The sequence below is a fragment of the Penicillium canariense genome, assembly GCF_028826845.1.
Source record: "Penicillium canariense strain IBT 26290 chromosome Unknown utg000007l_segment0_segment0, whole genome shotgun sequence".
Classification (NCBI taxonomy): domain Eukaryota; kingdom Fungi; phylum Ascomycota; class Eurotiomycetes; order Eurotiales; family Aspergillaceae; genus Penicillium; species Penicillium canariense.
The window spans coordinates 311,378-332,028 of NW_026622734.1; the positions used below are offsets into that span (position 1 = coordinate 311,378).

The 20,651-nt window shown below is 51.6% G+C and overlaps 9 protein-coding genes across 9 annotated transcripts; 8 read left to right on the forward strand and 1 right to left on the reverse strand.

The window, feature by feature from the left end:
- Positions 1–362: 362 nt before the first annotated feature.
- On the forward strand, positions 363–1,893 carry N7482_009142 (putative nuclear envelope protein Brr6; the record flags this gene model as incomplete). Its single annotated transcript, XM_056691266.1, has 3 exons — positions 363–495; positions 570–1,477; positions 1,531–1,893. The coding sequence occupies 3 exons, from the start codon at positions 363–365 to the stop codon at positions 1,891–1,893; spliced, it is 1,404 nt and encodes a 467-aa protein (XP_056538972.1).
- A 784-nt stretch (positions 1,894–2,677) lies between these two features.
- Positions 2,678–3,497, forward strand: N7482_009143 (uncharacterized protein; the record flags this gene model as incomplete). Its single annotated transcript, XM_056691267.1, is given in 2 exon segments — positions 2,678–3,348; positions 3,362–3,497. 2 exon segments carry the CDS (start codon positions 2,678–2,680, stop codon positions 3,495–3,497), a joined length of 807 nt encoding a protein of 268 aa, XP_056538973.1.
- A 447-nt stretch (positions 3,498–3,944) lies between these two features.
- Positions 3,945–5,675, forward strand: N7482_009144 (trehalose-6-phosphate synthase; the record flags this gene model as incomplete). The annotated part of the gene is made up of 5 exons (XM_056691268.1): positions 3,945–4,233; positions 4,304–4,666; positions 4,766–5,125; positions 5,175–5,517; positions 5,606–5,675. 5 exons carry the CDS (start codon positions 3,945–3,947, stop codon positions 5,673–5,675), a joined length of 1,425 nt encoding a protein of 474 aa, XP_056538974.1.
- Positions 5,676–6,121: 446 nt separating this feature from the next.
- Positions 6,122–8,337, forward strand: N7482_009145 (uncharacterized protein; the record flags this gene model as incomplete). Its single annotated transcript, XM_056691269.1, has 3 exons — positions 6,122–6,143; positions 6,315–7,453; positions 7,477–8,337. The coding sequence occupies 3 exons, from the start codon at positions 6,122–6,124 to the stop codon at positions 8,335–8,337; spliced, it is 2,022 nt and encodes a 673-aa protein (XP_056538975.1).
- A 3,592-nt stretch (positions 8,338–11,929) lies between these two features.
- N7482_009146 (extracellular guanyl-specific ribonuclease RntA) lies at positions 11,930–12,366 on the forward strand (the record flags this gene model as incomplete). The annotated part of the gene is made up of 2 exons (XM_056691270.1): positions 11,930–11,944; positions 12,004–12,366. 2 exons carry the CDS (start codon positions 11,930–11,932, stop codon positions 12,364–12,366), a joined length of 378 nt encoding a protein of 125 aa, XP_056538976.1.
- Positions 12,367–13,230: 864 nt separating this feature from the next.
- On the reverse strand, positions 13,231–14,520 carry N7482_009147 (Zn(II)2Cys6 transcription factor domain-containing protein; the record flags this gene model as incomplete). The annotated part of the gene is made up of 2 exons (XM_056691271.1): positions 13,231–13,785; positions 13,852–14,520. The coding sequence occupies 2 exons, from the start codon at positions 14,518–14,520 to the stop codon at positions 13,231–13,233; spliced, it is 1,224 nt and encodes a 407-aa protein (XP_056538977.1).
- A 460-nt stretch (positions 14,521–14,980) lies between these two features.
- On the forward strand, positions 14,981–15,781 carry N7482_009148 (uncharacterized protein; the record flags this gene model as incomplete). Its single annotated transcript, XM_056691272.1, has 1 exon — positions 14,981–15,781. The coding sequence occupies one exon, from the start codon at positions 14,981–14,983 to the stop codon at positions 15,779–15,781; it is 801 nt and encodes a 266-aa protein (XP_056538978.1).
- A 1,480-nt stretch (positions 15,782–17,261) lies between these two features.
- N7482_009149 (FAD-binding oxidoreductase) lies at positions 17,262–18,960 on the forward strand (the record flags this gene model as incomplete). The annotated part of the gene is made up of 2 exons (XM_056691273.1): positions 17,262–17,528; positions 17,581–18,960. The coding sequence occupies 2 exons, from the start codon at positions 17,262–17,264 to the stop codon at positions 18,958–18,960; spliced, it is 1,647 nt and encodes a 548-aa protein (XP_056538979.1).
- A 725-nt stretch (positions 18,961–19,685) lies between these two features.
- On the forward strand, positions 19,686–20,486 carry N7482_009150 (uncharacterized protein; the record flags this gene model as incomplete). Its single annotated transcript, XM_056691274.1, has 1 exon — positions 19,686–20,486. The coding sequence occupies one exon, from the start codon at positions 19,686–19,688 to the stop codon at positions 20,484–20,486; it is 801 nt and encodes a 266-aa protein (XP_056538980.1).
- Positions 20,487–20,651: the final 165 nt, after the last annotated feature.

Below are 20,651 nucleotides of genomic sequence, written 5' to 3' on the forward strand. Positions count from 1 at the left end.
GATCATGTAGAGGTAATACTGTGTGTCTATGCAATTAATACCAGTGGACCGTTTGGCTGCACATGCGGTCTTTGATCCACTGTAGGTTCATGCGGCTACTTGCAGGGACCACTGCAACAGCGATAAAAGTGCTCCATTTCCTGGTCGTTCCATGATATTGACAGTCACGAAGATCTTCACACTCAGGTCGCCTATATTGCTGGCGTTGTTTTCTGTCGCAAGCATCCGCTGCCGAGGCCGTCCCGCCACTCCGCCCAGGTTGCTCGGGTGTCTGTTTACCCAAACAAAAACTTCCCGCTCCACCATCCCGCCCTCCTCCTCACCACCAACCTCAGACTCGATCCACCCTGGCATCAACCAAGATGGAATATCGAACTGCCTCTGGTGGAACTGTTCCGATGGAGTGGGAATGGCAAGGAGGAGCCTCAGGTCCGGGCGACGTGACGTCCCCCTTCTACCAAATCGGCATACAGCACCAGCAAGACAACAAGAAACGTATGTGTTCGCCACACCTCGATGCCTGAAATTTGCTCCTATGGTGTCTTTTATCTAACCCTTTCATTATCTAGGAACTCACAGCGCCTTTGATTCTCCTGGAAAGAAACAGTTGCCAGCCCTACGTCCTCCAAACCCGCAATCCTCCTTCCTCTTCTCCCCGCAGCGACAACAATCGGCGATGCCATCCAACTCGTCGGTGTTCGGCCAACCAGCTTTTACGACACCACGCAAGCCTGAATTGGACTTTTCATCGGGAGCGGAGAATCTGTCTTCGCCGGATAATGCGGATAACGAGGATACCCCAGAGCAGTCATCGAAGAGCACACGGCGGAATTCACTATTCAATATCTACGGCCGCTTTGCTCCGAGCCCTGGAAGGGGAGAGATCCCACGCACCAATCACTATACAAACGCGGTCGCACGGCGTGTACAAAAGAAACGACGACGGGTCAAGGCGCTTGGGCGGCGAATGCAAATGGAGGACTACGATGATGAAAGTGACGGACCCAGCAGCCGTGAAGGACGGTCAGACAGAACAGGAACCCAAGACCGGACGTCGGCAACACAAAATGCTCCTTCCAAGATGTCGTCTTTCCGACAGATGTTGTCCATACTAGAAGAGCATCCCAATGTCCCTGCTATCCTGTCATGGTGGGCCCAGCTGTTGGTCAACCTCTCCCTGTTTTCGCTTGCCGTGTGGATGGTCTTTGCATTTGTCTCCGAGATCCGCAGGGAATTCGATGCGGTTGCCAGCAAAGAGATGGACACGATTCTTGGTGAGATCGCCAGGTGCCATCAAGATTACCTGGATAATAAATGTTCGTCTGAAAACCTCGTGCCCGACCTCAAGAGGAGTTGCGCGATCTATCAGGTGTGCATGGATCAAGACCCGACCCATGTTGGACGAGTTAAGCTTTCTGCACACACAATGGCCCAGATTATCAACAGTTTTATCGATCCCATTTCCTGGAAAGCAATTGTAAGGCTTCTCTCCCTTCTTGCCATTGGGGCTTCACTAACCTGTTCATCTAGACCTTCTTCCTAGCAACTATCGGGACGATGGTACTTGCCAACAACTGGTCCTTCCGCTACTTCAGAAACCACCAGCAGCACGGCCAGAGCTACCCACAACACAGCTATCCCCCGCCCCCGTCAGCCTACGACCCAAATCTGCATGGCCAGCCCCTCCACCTCCAGCAGAACCCAGCGTACAGCTACTACGGCCAACAGGATCCACGAGCGTCGCCCGCGAAGGGCTTTGCCGACAAGCAAGAACAACCGTTGATGCTCGAGAACACCCGACCGATGGACTTTGTCACAGAGCGCTCCCGCGAGCGAGAAGTCCATCCCCGCACGCCGAGTCCGTCTAAGCGTATGCATCGCCAATTCGCATAGACCGGACTCGATTAAGATCTACCTCTGGAGTGGGGAGGTCTTTGGCATTTTCAATTTAAGTACTTTCCGGTTAATTTTCCGCAGCATAACAGGTGGCATGGGTCAGGATGGGAAGGGATGAATTCGGATACTGGTGTTTTATTATTTTGCACATTTGTTGTATACCATCGGCAAGGCTTTCATTCTTACTTTCGATTCGGTTCTTGTATTTGTTTCTTTGGTTCGCCATGTTGGTGGCTGAATGTTTTCCTTTCATTGTGTCTACACCTACACCACAAAACCCAGCATGGACTCGGCATTCACCATACCCTGCCTTTGTCTCATATTCGATACACGAATTTGGAAACCATATGCAAACCATTGCCTAGCACAGTATGCCCCATGAACAAGTTCGCCTGTAGCACCAACTGCCTTCAAATTCCTCGGCAAACTGGTGCTCCCCATTCGGCAAACCGCAGCCCAAACCCACCCTCAGTACTCCGTGACGGTCACGCTTTTACGAGAAAGATTTGCAGTCAAGTTGGGATGTAACAGGTCGGTTTGAAATGGATGTAAACATCGATGGTCTAGGGCTGTGGTTTCCATCCTCGGGCATCGGCTTGTACACTTCTTTTCCCTCTTATCATAGACACGGCAACAGAACACCGGCCAAGCGATTCAGTAGAATGACTTTGTCCCATCGCATTATGTATGAGATAGCTACATAGTAGGCACTTTCTGGCTGTCACCGGATTCCTGGGTGTAACAGGAACGTCATTTATCTTCATTGTGCCCGTCGCCAGTAATGGTTATTCTTTCGTCGGCGGCGTGGTGCAGCGACAGGGCTTGCTTGTCCGGCGGAAGTATTGGGGGCGCGGTGTTCCCCCTCGGACTGAATAATCTGGCGTTTAAGATAGGCTTTGAGCGGTGGTCGACACGGATTATGGGGCTCATCACGCCGATTCTGTTGATTGTGGGATGTCTGTTTGTGAGCGCCAATTTCCCGCGTACGGCGCCGTCGCCCCGGTCCACTAGGTTGTTCCTTCCGGACTTGATGATCTGGAAAGAGCCTGTTTTGGCACTAACGAACCATTGGTTGTTCTTCTTTGAATGTGGCTTCTTTTATTCCGCCCGAGTATGTCGCCTCATACTCCCTTGCCACTGGTATCCCGCGCCAGCTGTCGTACTTGATGGTCGTCTTCCTCAACGCAGGCTTCTTTCCCGGGAGATAGTTGCCCGGTATTACCGCGGATCGTATTGGGCGGTTCAGTACACTTCTGTTGACTATTATTCTGTGTCGAGTTGCAGTACTTGCTGTGCGGATACCCGCTGGAGCAAATATTGTCGGGATCATCATCATCTCAGTCTGTTCGGCTTCGCCCACGGGAGTGATATCAGCTCTATCCCAGTGTGTGTGTTGGCGAGCTGTGCCTTGTGCAGAATAAGGGACAATATTATTCCACCGTATACACCATTGTGAGTTTGGGAGAGTCCTTTCTCGTGGTCTTTCTTTCCTGTGTTTGGTGCGATGGACAAGGGCTAACATCTTGAAACATGCTTTGACGGGCGTCCCCATCGCGGGAGAAATCTTGCACCCCGCTGCCAAAGAGCCTACTTGGGACTAATTGCCTTTGTAGGATATGGTTATGTAGCACGTATTGAAGCGGAGAGGCAATGAGTATCAGGCTGCGGCTCTGACATGCTGATGACGAATTGAGTTGGCAGATAGGTGGCGGTCGCAACGAATCCACCCTTCGTGCTGGGTGGATATCGGGCATACCACAAAAACAACCCCTTTCCAGATACCAATCACCTTGAGTCGAAATGCCTCAAATGACTTTTTCTATGTGAATTTTTTCATGGCTTTGGCGTTCATACTGACGTAATTGCCATCCAGAGGCAAGAGGCGATATGAAGAAATCCGCTCACTCGACGGGTATTTCTTTGCGGCTACTCGTGTGGAATCTGCGCTGTATCTCTTTGTAAGGAGTCAAAGCCAACACCTGAAGGTACTAATAAAACAGATCCAGTCAGCAAAAGTCAACCCGAAGGGCAGAAATATCCGATTCATCATGGGTTCAAACGAAGGGAAGCACAACTTGATCATTGTATCGAACAGGCTGCCGCTGTCGATCAAGCGCGTGGATGGCACGTATGAGTCGTCCATTTCAAGTGGCGGGCTGGTCACCGCGTTATCGGGCCTGACCAAGTCCACCCAATTTCGCTGGCTTGGCTGGCCAGGTATCGAAGTTAAGTCCAACAAAGATAGGGAAGAAGTGTCCCGTACTCTGAATGAGCACGATGCAACCCCGATCTTTCTGGACAGTGGATTGGCGCATGAACACTACAACATGTTCGCAAGTAAGAAGCCCTAATTCCCACCTCATCTCACCTGGAGGTGCACGGGACGTCCAACCTCACCACTTCCCAGATCGCATCTTGTGGCCCATCCTCCACTATCAGTCTGGTGTCGTCTTCGACGATGGGCCGTGGCAAGCGTATCGAAGGGTCAATGAGTTGTTCGCCGCCGCGATCGCCGAGGCTGCGGAGACCGGGACCCTAATTTGGGTGCACGACTACCATCTGATGTTGCTTCCCGAACTCCTCCGCAACCGACTATACGAGAAGAACAAGCACTGCGCCATTGGGTTTTCACTCCACACTCCATTCCCTGCTGGTGACTTCTGGCGAAACTTGCCGGTTCGGAAGCACCTTCTCGAAGGCTTATTGTCCAGTGACCTGATCGGGTTTCACACAGACGAGTACAAGCAGAACTTCCAAGACACCTGCGCCAGTCTTATGTAAGAGTCAGCGTTGTGTTTCGAATTGAGACCACCATACACCACCCCATATTTTGAACATGTCTGATTTTGTATCAGGGGCGCACATACAGAAATTCCTAATCAAATCCGGTACAAGAACCGACTGGTCTGTGTGGGAAAATTCATTGTGGGCATCGATCCGCAGAAGTTCGCGCACACTTTGCAGAATCCAGACGTCCAAGACCGCATCAGGTCCCTTGAGGAACGCTATAAGGATGTTAAGGTCATTGTTGGCGTCGATCGACTCGACCATATAAAAGGCTTGACCCAGAAGCTGAAGGGCTTCGACTCCTTTCTGGAGGACTACCCGGAGCTGCGGGACAAGATCATCCTCATCCAAGTCGCCGTGCCTAGTCGCGAGGATGTCAAGGAGTACCAAGAACTAGAGACAGAACTGAGCACCTTAGCCGGCAAGATCAACGGCAAATACGGTAGAGTGGACTTACCCGTGCTCAAGAACACCACACTGATACATCGCAGCCACCCCGGACGGAACGCCGCTGCTTTACATGCATCGTTCAGTGCCATTTACAGAGCTGACAGCGCTGTATTCTGTGGCGGACGTATGCCTGCTGACGTCGACCCGAGACGGAATGAACCTGGTTTCCTTCGAGTTCGTCGCCTGCCAAGAGAAAAGGCAAGGCGTCCTCGTGCTCTCTGAATTCGCTGGAGCAGCATCCTTCATGCGAGAGGGCAGCATCTCCTTTCACCCCGCGAATACGACGGAGATGTCAGAGGCGCTGTATGCGGCGCTGAAACTGGACCCTGATGAGCGTAGACGCAAGTACGAATATCTGAGAGACTTTGTGAATACACATACCAGGTAGGGCTCCCCCTTCAACGTGCCACTTAACGCTGGCCATACTTGCTACTGTGGGTAAAGTTCTTATCAGCTGCTAATATGAGAACAGTGCGAAATGGGGTCAAACATTTATAGAGAAGCTGTCTCAGCGCTGCCGACAACCAGGAAAGGCGTGCTGATTGTATTCAGCTGGGATCCCTGGGCACCAATTGATGGCAAATAACGATGTTTGCAAAGTGAAAATAGAAGATTCAGAATGGAAACGGCAAAGGTGAGAGAATATATTTATGAGGGAACTCCCGGGCGGCGGGCGGGAGCTACCCATGTTACAATCGACATAGCCTATAGAGAATAAACAAATAAGCAATTAGGATTTTTTGTGTATCAACAAGTTAATGGTGCACGCTAAGCGAGATCTCTAAGACGTCCAGTTGGCCTCAGGTCTTGAGTTCCAAATATGGTCGCGCGCCCAACCCACAGGCTCGGACTCGCTTGATTCGGCGCCCCCATCCCTTTGTACCTGTAATTCTCGAGATGCAGACGTAGTAACCTAGTAATGATTGATACGAGGGTTTTCATTTTCTAATTGGGAGAGCTCCGATGTAGATCACGGTAGTGCTGCGGGATGCTGGGCGAGGATCATTTTTGTATACTTCCAAAGAGATTCAGCGCTAAAACATCTTTGGCAAGGGCTGCCTGGTTGAGTTCGGCTTCAACTTCCTTGACAACACTACTGACCCGTGGGAAGGCCACAGTGGACATGGTATGTTTACCTTCAGGGATGTAGTATATTTAGATCTTCAGCTGATAGCCTATAGGTACTCATGTCTCTGGACTGATTGCCGCTCAGCCTAACCCCTACAACTTCACTGGCGTGGCTCCGAATGTGACTCTGGGTCACTACAAGGTCCTTGGAAAGCCTTCAGTACACACCGGTACCGACATTGTCGCTGCCGCTTTCAAGAAGGCGTACGAGGACAAAGCAGACATCATCTCAGCGTCGTTTGGCACGTACAAGGGCTGGAGCGACGAACCGTGGGGACAACTGATCCAGAAATTGGCCGAGGTTGGCCTTCCCTCATTCATTGCAAGTGGCAATGATGGAAGTTTAGGTCTGTTCCTGGCCTCGAATGGTATCGACAACTCCGCCGGCATCGGCATCGGATCCTTCAACAACTTGTATAGTCCCCTGCTGCTGACTGGAGCCTCATATTCCACCCGAAACACCACCAAGGAATTTGGTTGGCAGATCGCGGGTACATCCGACTTCAAGAATGGTACCTACTCTCTCTACCCGAGTAGCCTGAATGCATCCGTTGTGGGTGATTCTTGCGAGCCGTGGACGGCAGGCCACCCCGATGTCTCCGACAAGATCGTGCTCATCCGCTACGGTGGCTGCAAAGGCAGTCAGCAGCAGGCCAACGCGGTGAAGGCCGGTGCTAAGAACATCCTGTTTTATAACAATGTACCAGGCACCTATGAGCTCCCCGTTCAGGACCCTGGTCTGGTGGGCCTGGGAATGGTCTCTGCCCAGACTGGCGCGAACTGGGTGAAACTGGTCGCATCTGGAGCCAACGTTACCCTGCACATGACCAGCAAAAAGAACTCCAAAACCATCTTCATCAATGAGACAAACCCTCAATCTGGTGGCCAAGTTAGTGATTTCACTCAGTGGGGCCCCAGCAACGAGCTCCTCCCTGTGACAGCAGCTTCAGGGGTCGGTGGGTTCATGCTGTCGACATGGCCAGTCCTGGAGGGCAGCTACGCCATCGACACCGGTACCTCGATGGCGACCCCCTACGTTGCTGGCTGCATTGCTCTCTTGATGGAGGCTCGCGGTAAGGGCAAAGTGACTCCTGCTGAGATCAAATCTCTGTTGTCGACCACTTCCACCCCGAATGTGTTCCATGATGGCGTTACAGCCTCGCCTTTCCTGGCCTCCGTGGCGCAGCAGGGGGTGGGCTTATCGATGCGTACAAGCTTGTGCACACCACTACCACGTTCAATGTTAGCACTATCGCCTTCAATGACACCAAGCATATCGCCACGGCATATATCCGCATCAACAACTCCGCCCCCGAGTCGCGTGTCTACGCTGTCAGCCATGTGGGCGCCGCTACCGTCTACGCATTGTCCGACAACAGTTTTATCCCCCAAGTAAACAAGCTCGGCAATTTCGTGGACCGCACAACCGAGGGTGCCTCGCTGAAGTTCAGCTCATCCATCGTGCGCGTGGCCGCCGGTGGGTCGGCTGTGTTGAAGGTCACTGCCACCCCACCCCGGCGTCTCATCGCCCGTCGCATCCCCGTCTACAGCGGATTCATCACGTTCAACGGGACTACTACAGATGATTCTTTCTCGGTTCCATACCTGGGCGTTGCCACCGATATGCGCAACGTGACGATCCTAGATACCACGCAAGGTGACAATTCCCTCATCGACAGCAGCACCCAACAAGCCGTCCAGGCCAACCACCAGTTCGTCTTGCCGGGCGAGAACGACTTTATGGACCGTGCGAACACCAGCTACCCCATCTTCCAGACCCAGCTTTCCATGGGAACGGATCTGCTCCTCATCGGCGTCAGTCCCGCCAACAGCCACGCTATCCTCCCAGTGCGTGCTCCCCAGACAGCCCTCCCCCGGAGTGTTGATGGCGTGACGGGCCCAAGCCCCACATCATGGACGGGCAAATTGGCAAACGGATCATATGTCCCGGCCGGCAATTACTCTTTGGTTGTGCTTGCGCTGAGGATCTTTGGCAACCGCACTAACCCGAGTGATTATGAAACCGTGCGGTCGGTCAAGTTTGGGATCACGTACGCTCCCCCAGCCGACAAGTAGCTATAGAGCTATTCTACCAGGTAACGGGCCCCAGCATGCCTCTTTTATATGCTCAGGCCTTGGAGCTTTTATCTTGTCCATTGGACAACTTGCACATTCGTATCTGTCCTATTTTGTATAGGATGGACGGAAGTTATGATCCGTTATATTATTTTCATTGCCTGGTTCACAGGCTGATCTACCATAGAAGTCGTTATATTACCCTAATATATAATTAGCCATCGCGGTAAATTGCCTGTTTACTTCCCTTTATAAGAAAATATGGCCTGGAAACCCTGGAGACCCGCAGTTCACAGTATTCTTGGCATTGGCGATTCTGCACGTTATCGACGAAACGGGTATAAACGGGCTTGTGGCGTATCCACAAAGAGTAGAAGTGTCTGAATATACCAACTTTAGAAATGATCCAGAACCGAGCGCCAGATTTTCCCTTTAAGGCGACAATCAGCTCCGCGAACCTGCTTGGATAGTTTCGGCAGCCATTTATCCTGACTTCCCACACACTTCGGTGAGGAGTCCGCCGTGACATTTGTTACTCCACGTTCACGGAGATACACCGTGGGGTTCGCTTGAGTTGCCAGGAACCTCCGGCAAACCGGGGAAAAGGAGGAAGAAAGAGGAAATAACAATGCCGAGGGACTTTTGTACGACGCAGAATAAATCCTTTGTCACGCGAAGCTATACCGTCGTCGGTCAAAAGGGCTAGGGTTGAGCCGAATGATGACAAGATATCGTGCTGAATTACTGATGCAAAACTGGATCGCTGTGAAGGCTCTTCCTTGCTTTCAGTTTTCCCCTGCTCTTTGGTTTGTGCTGTGCCTGTCTGTTCATCATGACTAACCCTTCAATGTTGCCTTACAGGCTCCCGAAGTCTCTCCCGAAGTCTCCCCGGCTACGGTTCATTCAACCACTACCACGAAGCCTGTTACACTTCTATCAGGTATGGGCATATTCTGGACCATCTCTCCTGATGTTTTCTTGCACGTGTCCTTTCACTAAACCCATACAACTCTGCGAAGTGAGGAACTCAGAAAACCTGGATGGATTGATGACAGAGCTCTTTTTCAAACTGCCTTTTCACGCATGGCCATATTACGGCCTCTCCCTTCACTCTGACTGTTCGCCCTCATCGCTTCTGATTCCGTGGATATATAAGTAGATATTCATGCTCCTCCAAGACGCAACCGAGCGACTCAGAAAGTGAGAACATCCTCTTAATGTTGACATCCTGCTGACACGGCTATTCTTAGTAACACATGCCCGATCGTGATGGGAAATATGCTGAATTTTCGATCCTACGCTTCGGAAACTGAAGGCTTCTCAAGTCGGGGAACCGGGCTACAAACATTAAGCCGTGTGATATTCCATGGAAGACAGGGTTCGCACTGCTCCGTAACTAACATATTGCAGTGAGATCGACAAACTTCTTGACTGTGTCAATAAACTGCCCAAGCTTGAAGAGCTTCTGACTCTCCCTGGAAGGGCCCGATACATTTCTGAATTACTCGGTAAGCATTGGTTTGTTGGATCTGTTGTGTGAAGGATCCAGAAGTTGAATCCCTATCTTGGAATATGGATGGTTGGCGCGAATAATGAGAAAACCTTCGTGGGTAACTTGTCTTGGGAGTTGTATTCCTATGATTCACGTTTTGTTCTGACCAGCCAGGACCATGTGCACAAGTCTTAAGTCTCTAGAAGGATTCCTCCGTTGGACAGATGTGCATTCACAACTACCCCGGTGTTGAACTCCGACCATGAGAGTAGGATTCCCTATGATGACTAAATCCAACGCTGAATCTGTTGATGACTTAACGCCAGTCTGAGGGAGACTGAAGATATGAGAAACATTCTTGAACGTTCCCAGCATATTCAATCCATATCATGCTCTCGTCTTGCGATATTGGTGATTGCTCATTGCAATCAACGCTGATGATAATGTTTTTGTTGACAGAGTCCAACCGCAGTGCATATAGGACAGAAAATCAGGTGAGTACTGTGCTGATAATTCGATCTTTGAAGTGTACACTGACTAATGTGTGCTCACTTAATCCATTCATTCTTTCACTCTATCCAGAGCTGAAAAATTGACATTTCTAGTCAATCAATGCGCTACGTTGCGCACGTCTATATATATTCGTTGGTTCCTGTCAGTTCTCTGTCGAGGATGAACCTCTCCCCTTTCCCTTTGTTTTCTTGTCCGCTGAGCGCGCTCGAATGATGACTACTCTTTATGACTTTCGATGATGACACACTCTTTAATCTTTGAGATCTGACGGGAAGCGCGCTCTATTTCTTCCTCACCTTTTCAGGGCTTCTTGTTGTCGCAATGCTCTGACTTGATCTAAGGTCCCTCCGTCTCCCACATCTCAGTTGTCACTAGACGTCTTGTGTTACCTTGATCAAACAACAGGCTCACAAATAATTCAATTGAAAGGTCCAGCAAAGTATGCATTATCCGCCCCCTCACGGATAAGTTGCGTATCATGCTAACACCACCTGATCTTTCTAGTTAGTTGGGAATTCTATACGAGATGACAACGTTTCGTCTAAACCCGGATGACAATAGCATAATTCTGATGGGGAATGCTCATTTGCTACTGGTTTCTCTTGCATGGATTCTTGAGGGAGATGGACAGGGACATGCAGGAGAGAACGTTCACTGAAAACGACCCGCAGCTAAAAGAACCTCCACAGTGGTGGTCTCGTATTCGGATAGTCTTGTGGGGTAGCATGCGTCTAAGTTCTAGCAAGATACCCGTTCTGCAGGGCGATTATAGAGAGATAAAGGGATCAGCACGGATTCCGACGGGACGGCGTTCTCCGCGTTGAGATTGATGGTGTGCCGCTTAGTAAAATCCCAAGTGGCCCATGCATCCCTGACGGAAACTAAACGTATACCGATCTAATGGTCCACTGGGTTATTCCAGCCTTGCACTGAATCACCCGCCCAGTTCTTCAGGGACGGACTTTCCCGCCCCCAAAATCCCCACAATTTACCCCAAGGGTCCAACAGCGGCACATCGTGCCCCTAAAGGGCACCACCCATTGGCCCGATAATAGCACGCTGCAAGTCAGGCCATCTTAGTTGCACCGGTAAGGCTCCACGCCCGGGCGACAGCGCTAAAGCCGGCCGATCATTAATTTCCCTACGCGGATCGGACAGGACGCTGCACACTCCGAATCCAACCACCACTCGATCTCTCACGCCGTGCCGTGTCTTCCAATCCGTTCCGATATGTACCTCACCCTGGTGGTCCTTTCTGGCTTCTAGCGCGGGCTGCAGACCGGCGGACATTTCCTCTTGTAGTATGGTTGGCTTTGGACGGAGAAGCGTGTTGGTCTTGCACTCTGTGAATGCCAATCAAATCGTACTGTTCGTGGACCGCCAGATGTAACATTCTTTGGAGTCGGTGTTTCGAAGTGCACAATATCCAGTTTTCGCATAGTTGGCATGCAGGATTCGAGGCTCCCGGTCATGAATATATAAACAGACGGTTATCCCACGATCTAGAGAAGAGTCCCATGGCAGATCCATCCCACATAACCAGCAATCGACTCGTTGATCTTATAGTTTATCCAATTCCCCGTCAAGATGCAGTACTCCAAGGTCTGATCCAACCCCATCTTTCTCGCTAGCAAGTCATATCTTAACCAAAATTCCTGCAGATCCTGGCTCTTGCCACTCTGTTTATCTCCGGTGTCGTTGCCGTGCCCACCAAGCGGGCCTGCGCCTACACCTGCGGCACTGTCTGCTACACCAGCAGTGCCGTCAGCGCCGCCCAGAAAGCCGGCTACGCTCAGTACTCGGCTGGCACCACCGAAGACAGCTACCCCCACGTCTACCACGACTACGAGGGCTTCGTCTTCCCTGTCTCTGGCACCTACTACGAGTTCCCGATCCTGAGCAACGGTGACATCTATGACGGCGGCTCGCCTGGTGCGGACCGTGTCATTTTCAACACGAAAGACCAGCTGGCCGGTGTGATTACCCACACCGGTGCTAGCGGCGACAACTTTGTCTCTTGCTAGATCAGTCGAGAAACTGGATCATGTCTATAGCAAATCATTTGGAGGAAATATACTGGAGCCGCCAATCTAGCATTGATGGAATTATTGTTCTCGAGCGTAGAGTTGCGACTATCTAAATGTAGGAGACTGACTTTCACGTAAACACAAACGGGATCTTGTGCAAACATGCTGTGTATGTCTTCTGTGTTGTTTTAGGTACCTAGAGGCAAACAGCAATCGACACCCGCACAAAAGCGAAAATGTGGGAGCTTGTCGTCGCCGGGGTTTGATACCCTTGGAGGATAACGGGGAGTGGGCTGACATCAGACTTTCTCTGGCAGAAATGTTTGTGACTGTGACTTGATTTCAAGCGCCGACCGTGACAGCAAGAGCACATCAACTGTTGCATTGTGTAGAAGACGAATGTAAAATCATGTCAGACGGCAATGATCGTAAGGAATGGCTCGGGACCACCATGTGACCTCGAGCTGTCCACTGGGCCGCCAAAGCGAGTTCTCAAGAGGAAAAGAAGAAGACACGGGCGAGCAAGGGGTTTTAAATGTGTCGCACAGACTCGGTCGGAATATCTGCCTTCCGGACAGGGATGTGTGGAGAGATTGCGGGGTTTGTTATTATTGTTGTTGGGAGATCGGCATTGGGACTCACCAGGTACCAGGACTCCGTATTGCTTCACCCCTGGATCTTCACAAATACATTGACGGTGTTCATATTTACCAATCTACTTTATTAGGCCTAAAACTAATTATCCTGTGAAAATGCAAGCAAATGACTGTGCCGCCTGTCAATTCATTACTAACATTACTTCATTATGATCATGTGTGGTGTCCGATACTCCCGAGGGGAAAATATGCCTTCTCAGCCCATTCAACACCCATGAAGATGGGCACACACGGCAAAGAGCATCATTCCAAACTCATCCGCCGATTGTACCCACCGCTCAATTCTCTCTCGTCTCGTCTCTGAGCCTGTCTCGGGAGACCTCCACAACTCAGAGAGTGTCAGCATCCCATCTTCCCACTTCGACAGATGCCGGTCATACTTCGTCGTCCACGAAGCCCGGTCAGATGCTTGCCACAGAGCCTTACTCTCAGGAACCAGGACCTCTTTCAGCTCTTCCGCTACAAAGTTCGGCAAGCCTTTCGAAGCATTGTAGATGCTGGTGAAGAGATACATAGTGAGTACAGTGCGTCGTTTGGCAGAGGCCACGATCCAGCATTCCCAGCTCGGTCGTGTTCTGGAGACTTCTGCCTCGCAGGCAAGGCCTCTTTTGGCGGAGTAAAAGGCAATCTCTTGGAGTGCGATGATATCGTTGTCTTCCAAGAGGGAAGTATCGTCGATGGGAAAGAAGTATGCCATCAGCATGTAGATTAGGAGAGCTTGGAATGAGCAGAGAAGGTCAAAATCACCAATGATGGGTGTCTTGGAGCCATGTTAGTTCATCTTCATGATCTCCTAATTGTCCAGTAGGAGGATCCGATATCTTACTTCGGCAATTAGTCGGTCCATTTCCCTTTTCACAGTTGAAAACACGAGCCCCTCACTTCCGGGCGCTCTGTTCATCCACATGCGTACGAGAGACGAGCAATTCGCCAACGCCGGGGGAATAGGCTGCCGAGCAAGTTGCATTGGGTGAATGAAGGGCGGCATGCTGTTGCCATCCAGAAGATGGTTCGGGTAAGACCTCAAAACACATGTGAGGTATTGCACAGTGAATGGGTGGAAAAGCTTGGGCACTTGTCCCGTGGCGGTCATGACATAGGGCCTCAACCAGCGGTCACGAATTTCTTCGGCATGGAGCATGGGGTGAAGGGATATATTCTCAAACTCCAGGTTCATCTTATGCGCAGCAGTTTGGATGAAGGTATTTTGGGGCGTTGGCGAGACATGCAAGTTGAAAATCCCCGGGCTCTGTGGCGAGATAAAGCCTACCGAGGGACCCGGCGTGGAGAAATTGCAGACACTGTTTGCAGCGGAAGTATCAGGGTTGCTGCTCGTAGCAGAACTACCATCTTGCGCGTTGTAGGCTCTGTCGCCCGTGTATCGGCATTGTTTACCTCGATCCCGACATCGAACGCAGGCGGGTTTCTCATGGGTGCAGCGGACTTTGGAGGCGGTGCATTCTTGACAAGCTTTTTTCCGAGAGGGGGCCCGCATTTTGGCCTTGGAAGCTGCAGACACCATATCCTGACAACTTTACCAATGCATCTGTGATTTGAGTGACGTAGTGACGATGAAAAGAAGGAGTTCCGCAGATGGGCGATCTTGATGGTTGCAAGAACGGCTGGAAGTTCGGAACTCCGAAGGCAGCCGATCCGCTAGCAATCTATGGGTAGGTAGCCGAAGAACCAGATGTTGCCTTCCTAGCGCTAGTTCTATGTGCCTAGTACATGATTTTAAAGCTGCAATAATCAGAAGCAGCCTAGGGAAATATAAATTCCGGTGGGAGGATAGACAAGAATTTACATTATGCATTGCACGTGAAAGGGGACCTGGAGACTTTAGCAGCGTCGTCTGGCAAACATCTTCCTCTCTGATATTTTACTCTTTAGATATCGATATCAACCAATCTCCTCATGCCGTATTAATTTGCAGTTTTACCTCACCTCCACACGCCATGGATAGACCACCGGTTACCAAGCTTACAACAGAAATATTGCTCAAGGTATTCGAATTACTCAGCCAGGACAGCGACGCAGCGCTTGTCGCCTCTATCCTGTGCTGCAAGAAGTGGCGCCCTGCTGCTGAATCTGTTCTGTACGGCGATGTTTTTCTGAATACCGACCGCCTCACCAGGTTCCTGGATAGCTACCAGAGCGACCGCCAGATCCGGTCGCTGACATTGGTCATGGATTCTGTTCCCCTCAACCCTTACGACCCAACTCTGGCCGTCCAGACGGCCACCGCCCGGCTCAAGGCGCTACAACAGCTTGGCTCGCGCATCAACAAGCTGGCTCTTGTCTCGCTTTCTATCACGGCGGACTTCCCATTGCCATATACAGCCTCCCCCGAATTTTGTGCTATTGTTAATGACCCGCCCAATTCTTGCGCCTGCCTGGAGATTGATATTAAACACAGCGGCTTCATTCTTGATTCTAGGGCAGACCTTCAAAGCCAGCCAGCAACATCAACAACATCAACAACACTACCACATATGTGCGACGCTATTCGGATGATCCTTCCACAACTCGAGCATGTCCGCCTGCGTCTTCCACTACTCTGCTCTGCTCTATTTAGCGCTGCCACTAAGAGTAAGTCAAATGCGCAAGATTTCGGGCTTCGAAGCTGTGCGTGCCACGAACCTCAGAAGCTGCCTCATCAACCTCTCCCTGGGCGAACCTACAGGGCCATCTTCCTCGGGTTCTTGGGCGGCTCCATGCGAGTCCGGTCTCATTCCTCACATTGGAGTGATACATGACTTTCCGTCGGCCTTACCACCCCTCCTTCCTGTCCTGCAGGACTTTGTCCACGTCAACCTGGCCCATCTAGAGCGGCTTCGGATTATTGATGTACTAACGCGAGACCCAAGCACACCTAACTCATGGGCGACCTGGGTGCGCCGCGATATTTTGTCCAACGCTAGCGTCCCAATTCCCGTAGCCAATATTGGTGGGCTCTTCAACGACGCCTGGCTCGCACGGATTCCGACTGACTCAGGGCGAGCAGAGGATTGGCTTTCGTCTCCCGGACGTTTAGAGGGCCATGCTGAGGGCTGTTTTTGGAACTGGACCACGCGCGGGATCCGCCTGGCGACCTCTATGCTCCGGGAATATGACTATGTTCCTGGGCCATTGACCAAGGAGCTGTTTTTGAACGAAAAACGTCTTACTTGTATGCTATGGCGGAACGAGGAGGTCACGGGCAAAAAGTTGCTTCCCGAGGCTCGCGGACCGTTGATGGAGTTGTGGGATTTAACTGAGAGGACACCTATAGGTTGGAAGAGAGATAACCGCGATGGTTCGCCTATGGTTCAAGAAAGATAGATATTCTAAGCGAATCACTTGGTAGCAAACAAGATACGCGCATCAAATTAGGTTTAATTATATCTATAGCCTCCTATGCCATGCTCTGACATCACACGGTGTTGACGTGTGATATCTCGCTGAAATTTGCTTTGGGGGAGCTTTTCGCTGCCATCAAGAGCTCGCTTCATCGGTCGCAAATTTTGTGATGGTAACGTCTTATGCGACGTGCAACGACGAGGGCTAAGCTTGAAAACAGGTCCCCCGTTTCCACGATCTATTCTTGTTTTGATATATATCCGCACTATTCTACAATATCAGGTGAAGCGCTCAACGGAATTAATTAAGTTGCGACCGAGTGCCCGTAGCTTGCACATACTATGACATGTCTTTCTACCTAGGCTCTTTTATGTAAACCGCATTTGGCCAATGCAGCTTGTCGAGACGCACGACTTTGGTTCCTGCCACTTCGGTCGCTATTTCTCCCGGAATTGTGCTGTCTAGCTTAACAATCCACCGCGTCTACGCTGTCACGATTGTTTCTATACCTACTTGATTGCTATAGCTGCCCAAGGCCGAACAGAATCCAATAAGCAGACTGACCTGCTACATTTCCGGATCTCGTTTGCCTTAGACACTCGGCGGGCGACCCGCTAGTGGCCCCCGTTCGGAAACCGCAACAAGGGTACTCCGCATCCCGGGGTGTCCCCCCGTCGGCTAGGCGACCGAGGGCCAGGAGGCTGGTAATCGATCTGACCTATCATTTGACGCTTTGAGGCTACCATTTGTTCAAAGAATTACAGGAGCCTTTAAATAGACGAAGTTTTGGCAGCTCGGGGAACATCTGCTGCTCCTTGGTAGTGACCGGGATACATCGCTCATCAGAATAGATACAATCGGCCGTCTGGGGACCATCTGGCGCGACTCTGTTTGACAATGATGAGAGGGGTTCTATCAAGGACGGCCACTCGCCTTATTTCCGCGCAGACCAGGCTTTTTCAGAGGCAAAGACAATCGGTACCAGGGCGAGGCTTTTCGACAACTGCCTCTAGCCGCGCGAGCCTGTCGGTGGTTTATGGCATCGCAGGACTAGCCGTTGGTGCCTTGTGCACATCTATCGCATACCATGGCCTATACAGTCTGGAGGAAGGCAAGCCATGCAAGGCTACGGTGAGATACGCCGATGGACCCACTACGCTTAGGGTATGCGACCCGTGGACGTTTTCACGAGCAACATTGCTAATGATTTTACCAGGCGGCAAAAGATATCCAAGATGCCCTTGGAGAAGATGCCGTCAGCATGGATGCGGACGAGCTAGAAACGCATAGCTACTCCGAGGCCTCCACATCCAATGTTGACACTCGACCCGTCGCCATAATCATGCCATCCAGCACGGAAGAAGTGTCCATCATTGCTAAGATATGCACCAAGTACAGAGTACCGATGATCCCATTCGGCGCAGGGTCCAGCGTCGAAGGCCACTTTAGCACCCCCTTCTCGGGCTTCAGCATCGACCTGTCCCGAATGGACAAGATTGTCGCGATTCACGATGAGGACATGGATGTCGTGTTGCAGCCTGGTGTGAACTGGGTGAACCTCAATGACACGCTCAGGCCATCGGGCCTCTTCCTGCCATTGGACCCGAGTCCCACGGCCCATATTGGCGGCATGGTTGCGACCAACTGCAGCGGCACGAATGCGATGCGCTATGGCACGATGAAAGACTGGGTGGTGAATCTCACCGTCGTGCTGGCCGATGGGTCTGTTATCAAAACGCGTCACAGACCGCGCAAGACATCGGCTGGATATAATTTGAATGGCCTATTCACAGGGTCGGAAGGGACACTCGGGATTATCACGGAAATCACACTGAAGCTGGCCATTGTGCCTTCACATTTCGGCGTGGCGACCACCGCGTTTCCGTCGGTCGCGGATGCAACTAGGGCCGCTACCTCCATGATTCGTCGTGGAGTGTCTCTTGCGGCTTTGGAGCTAATGGATGATGTGCAAATGCGAGTGGTGAATCAAACGGGCGGTACTGGAGGGAAGATGTGGCAAGAAAAACCGACTCTGTTCATCAAATTCTCCGGCTCGGAACGCGCGGTTGAAGATAGCATTGCGGCCGCCAAGGCGATTGCTGCCGCACACGGTGGTTCAAGTTTCGCGGCAGCTTTGGATGAGAAGACCATGGACGACCTCTGGTCAGCTAGGAAGCAGGCTCTTTGGGCCATGCTTTCCGTCCGTCCTGAAGGAACACAGATCTGGTCCACCGACGTTGCCGTTCCGCTCTCCCATCTGGCAGACATTGTGGAACAATCGAAGGCGGATGCCTCCAAGCTCGGGTTGTTTTCCAGTGTGCTTGGCCACGTTGGCGACGGGAATTTCCACCAGTCGGTCATGTACAATCCGCATATTCCAGAGCAAGTGGAGGGAGTAAAGAAATGTGTGGATACAATGGTGTCGCGCGCGTTGGAAATGGAGGGTACAGTCTCCGGAGAACATGGCATTGGGCTTGGGAAGAAGCATTGTCTGGAGAAGGAGCTCGGCCCGGTTACGATCGATGTAATGAGGAGGTTGAAGCAGAGCTTGGATCCGCACTGGCTGCTTAACCCTGGGAAGATTATGGATCTCTGAGCTCTGCACATACTGCACTCGGCTCAAGATATGGTACCTGGGCACTGTTGGTCTCCTGTGAATAAATGATGGTCAATAGCAGGGAAGACAGCCTATTTAGGGTTGTAATATCGAGTAGTTCCCCTACCCATTATAGCTTCTAGACATGCGCACGCTCTTTCGCCGACGCCTAAGCTCTCCATAGCCGAGACCGTATTCGGCATTTTTGTGATGTTCAGAGACCTTGTATCGGTATAAAACCTACTCCTGATATTTGTTTCGCGGTACCAACTGGACAGCCAGAGCAAAGCTTCCACTTGCTTTGTAGATCCCAAGTAAGCGTGCCCCACCACACTTCGGAACTCCGAACTGGATGCCTTTTATCGATTCTACAAGACTAGTATTGCTTCAGCACGCGTTTCTCTGCAAAAGTACTCCAAGTTCAAAGTCCAAGACTTTCGAATCGAAGATATTTTTTTGAGTTTGCTAAATACGGCCAACTGCGCAACGCAATCCAATTTCCACGAACAATCTTGATTGAACCTACGCAATCCGGAAACAAGAACCTGAGCTACGCAACTCCGAAAAGCGCCCCACCAATGCTGATCGCCTCGCAAAGGCGCCCACCGCAAAGCAAAGTATAAAAGACCCAACAGCCTCGCGAAGCGCGATTCTTCACTTCCAGGCTACAACCAAACGATCCACACCGATACTATCAAAACCAACCAAACACCAGCTCAACCACAATGCCCCAAGTCTACACAACTGACCACTCAGCCTCCGTCCTCGCCACCCACAGCTGGCGCACCGTCGCCAATTCCGCACCCCACCTCCTCCCCCATCTCAAACCACACCAGCAAATCCTCGACGTAGGCTGCGGCCCCGGCAGCATAACCATCGACCTGGCAAAACACGTACCAACCGGACACGTCACAGGCATCGAGTACGTGTCCTATCCGCTCGCCGGGGCGCGCGAGCTCGCGGCGGCCGCAGGCGTGTCAAACGTCAGCTTCCAAGTAGGCGATATTCACGCCCTTCCATTCGCAGATGGCACATTCGACATCGTGCATGCGCACCAGGTCCTGCAACACATCGCGGATCCGGTGCAGGGGCTCCGGGAAATGCGGCGCGTCGTCAAGGTCGGCGGCATCGTGTCGTGCCGCGAGAGTGCCGCGCTGAGCTGGTACCCCGAGAACGAGGGGATTGCGCTGTGGAAGCGGGTGACGGACGCCATGGGTGCGGCGAAGGGCGGGAATCCGCATCCGGGGCGGATGATTCATGTTTGGGCCGAGAGGGCCGGGTTTGCGAGGGCGGATATGAGGAAAAGTGCGGGGACGTGGTGCTTTAGTAGTCCTGAGGAGCGGGCGTATTGGGGTGGGTCGATGGGGGAGAGGGCGAAGTCGAGTGGGTTTGCGAAGACGGCGGTTGAGGAGGGGTTTGCGGGGCTGGAGGAGTTAAATCGGGTTGCGGAGGGGTGGCGGGAGTTTGTGGAGGATGAGGATGGGTGGTTTGCTTTGTTGCATGGACAAATGCTTTGCTGGAAATGAGAATCAGGGCGATGCGGGGAAGAGGGTAGATGGAAATGGAAATTCACGAAGCGTGAGTCCTCAATGCATGGGATGTCAGGTGGTTGCAAGCCGAGTCCCAGGAAGGAAACAGAAAAGAGAATGAGACATCTGATGCGAAGGTGATCATGATAGGTACCGATACTA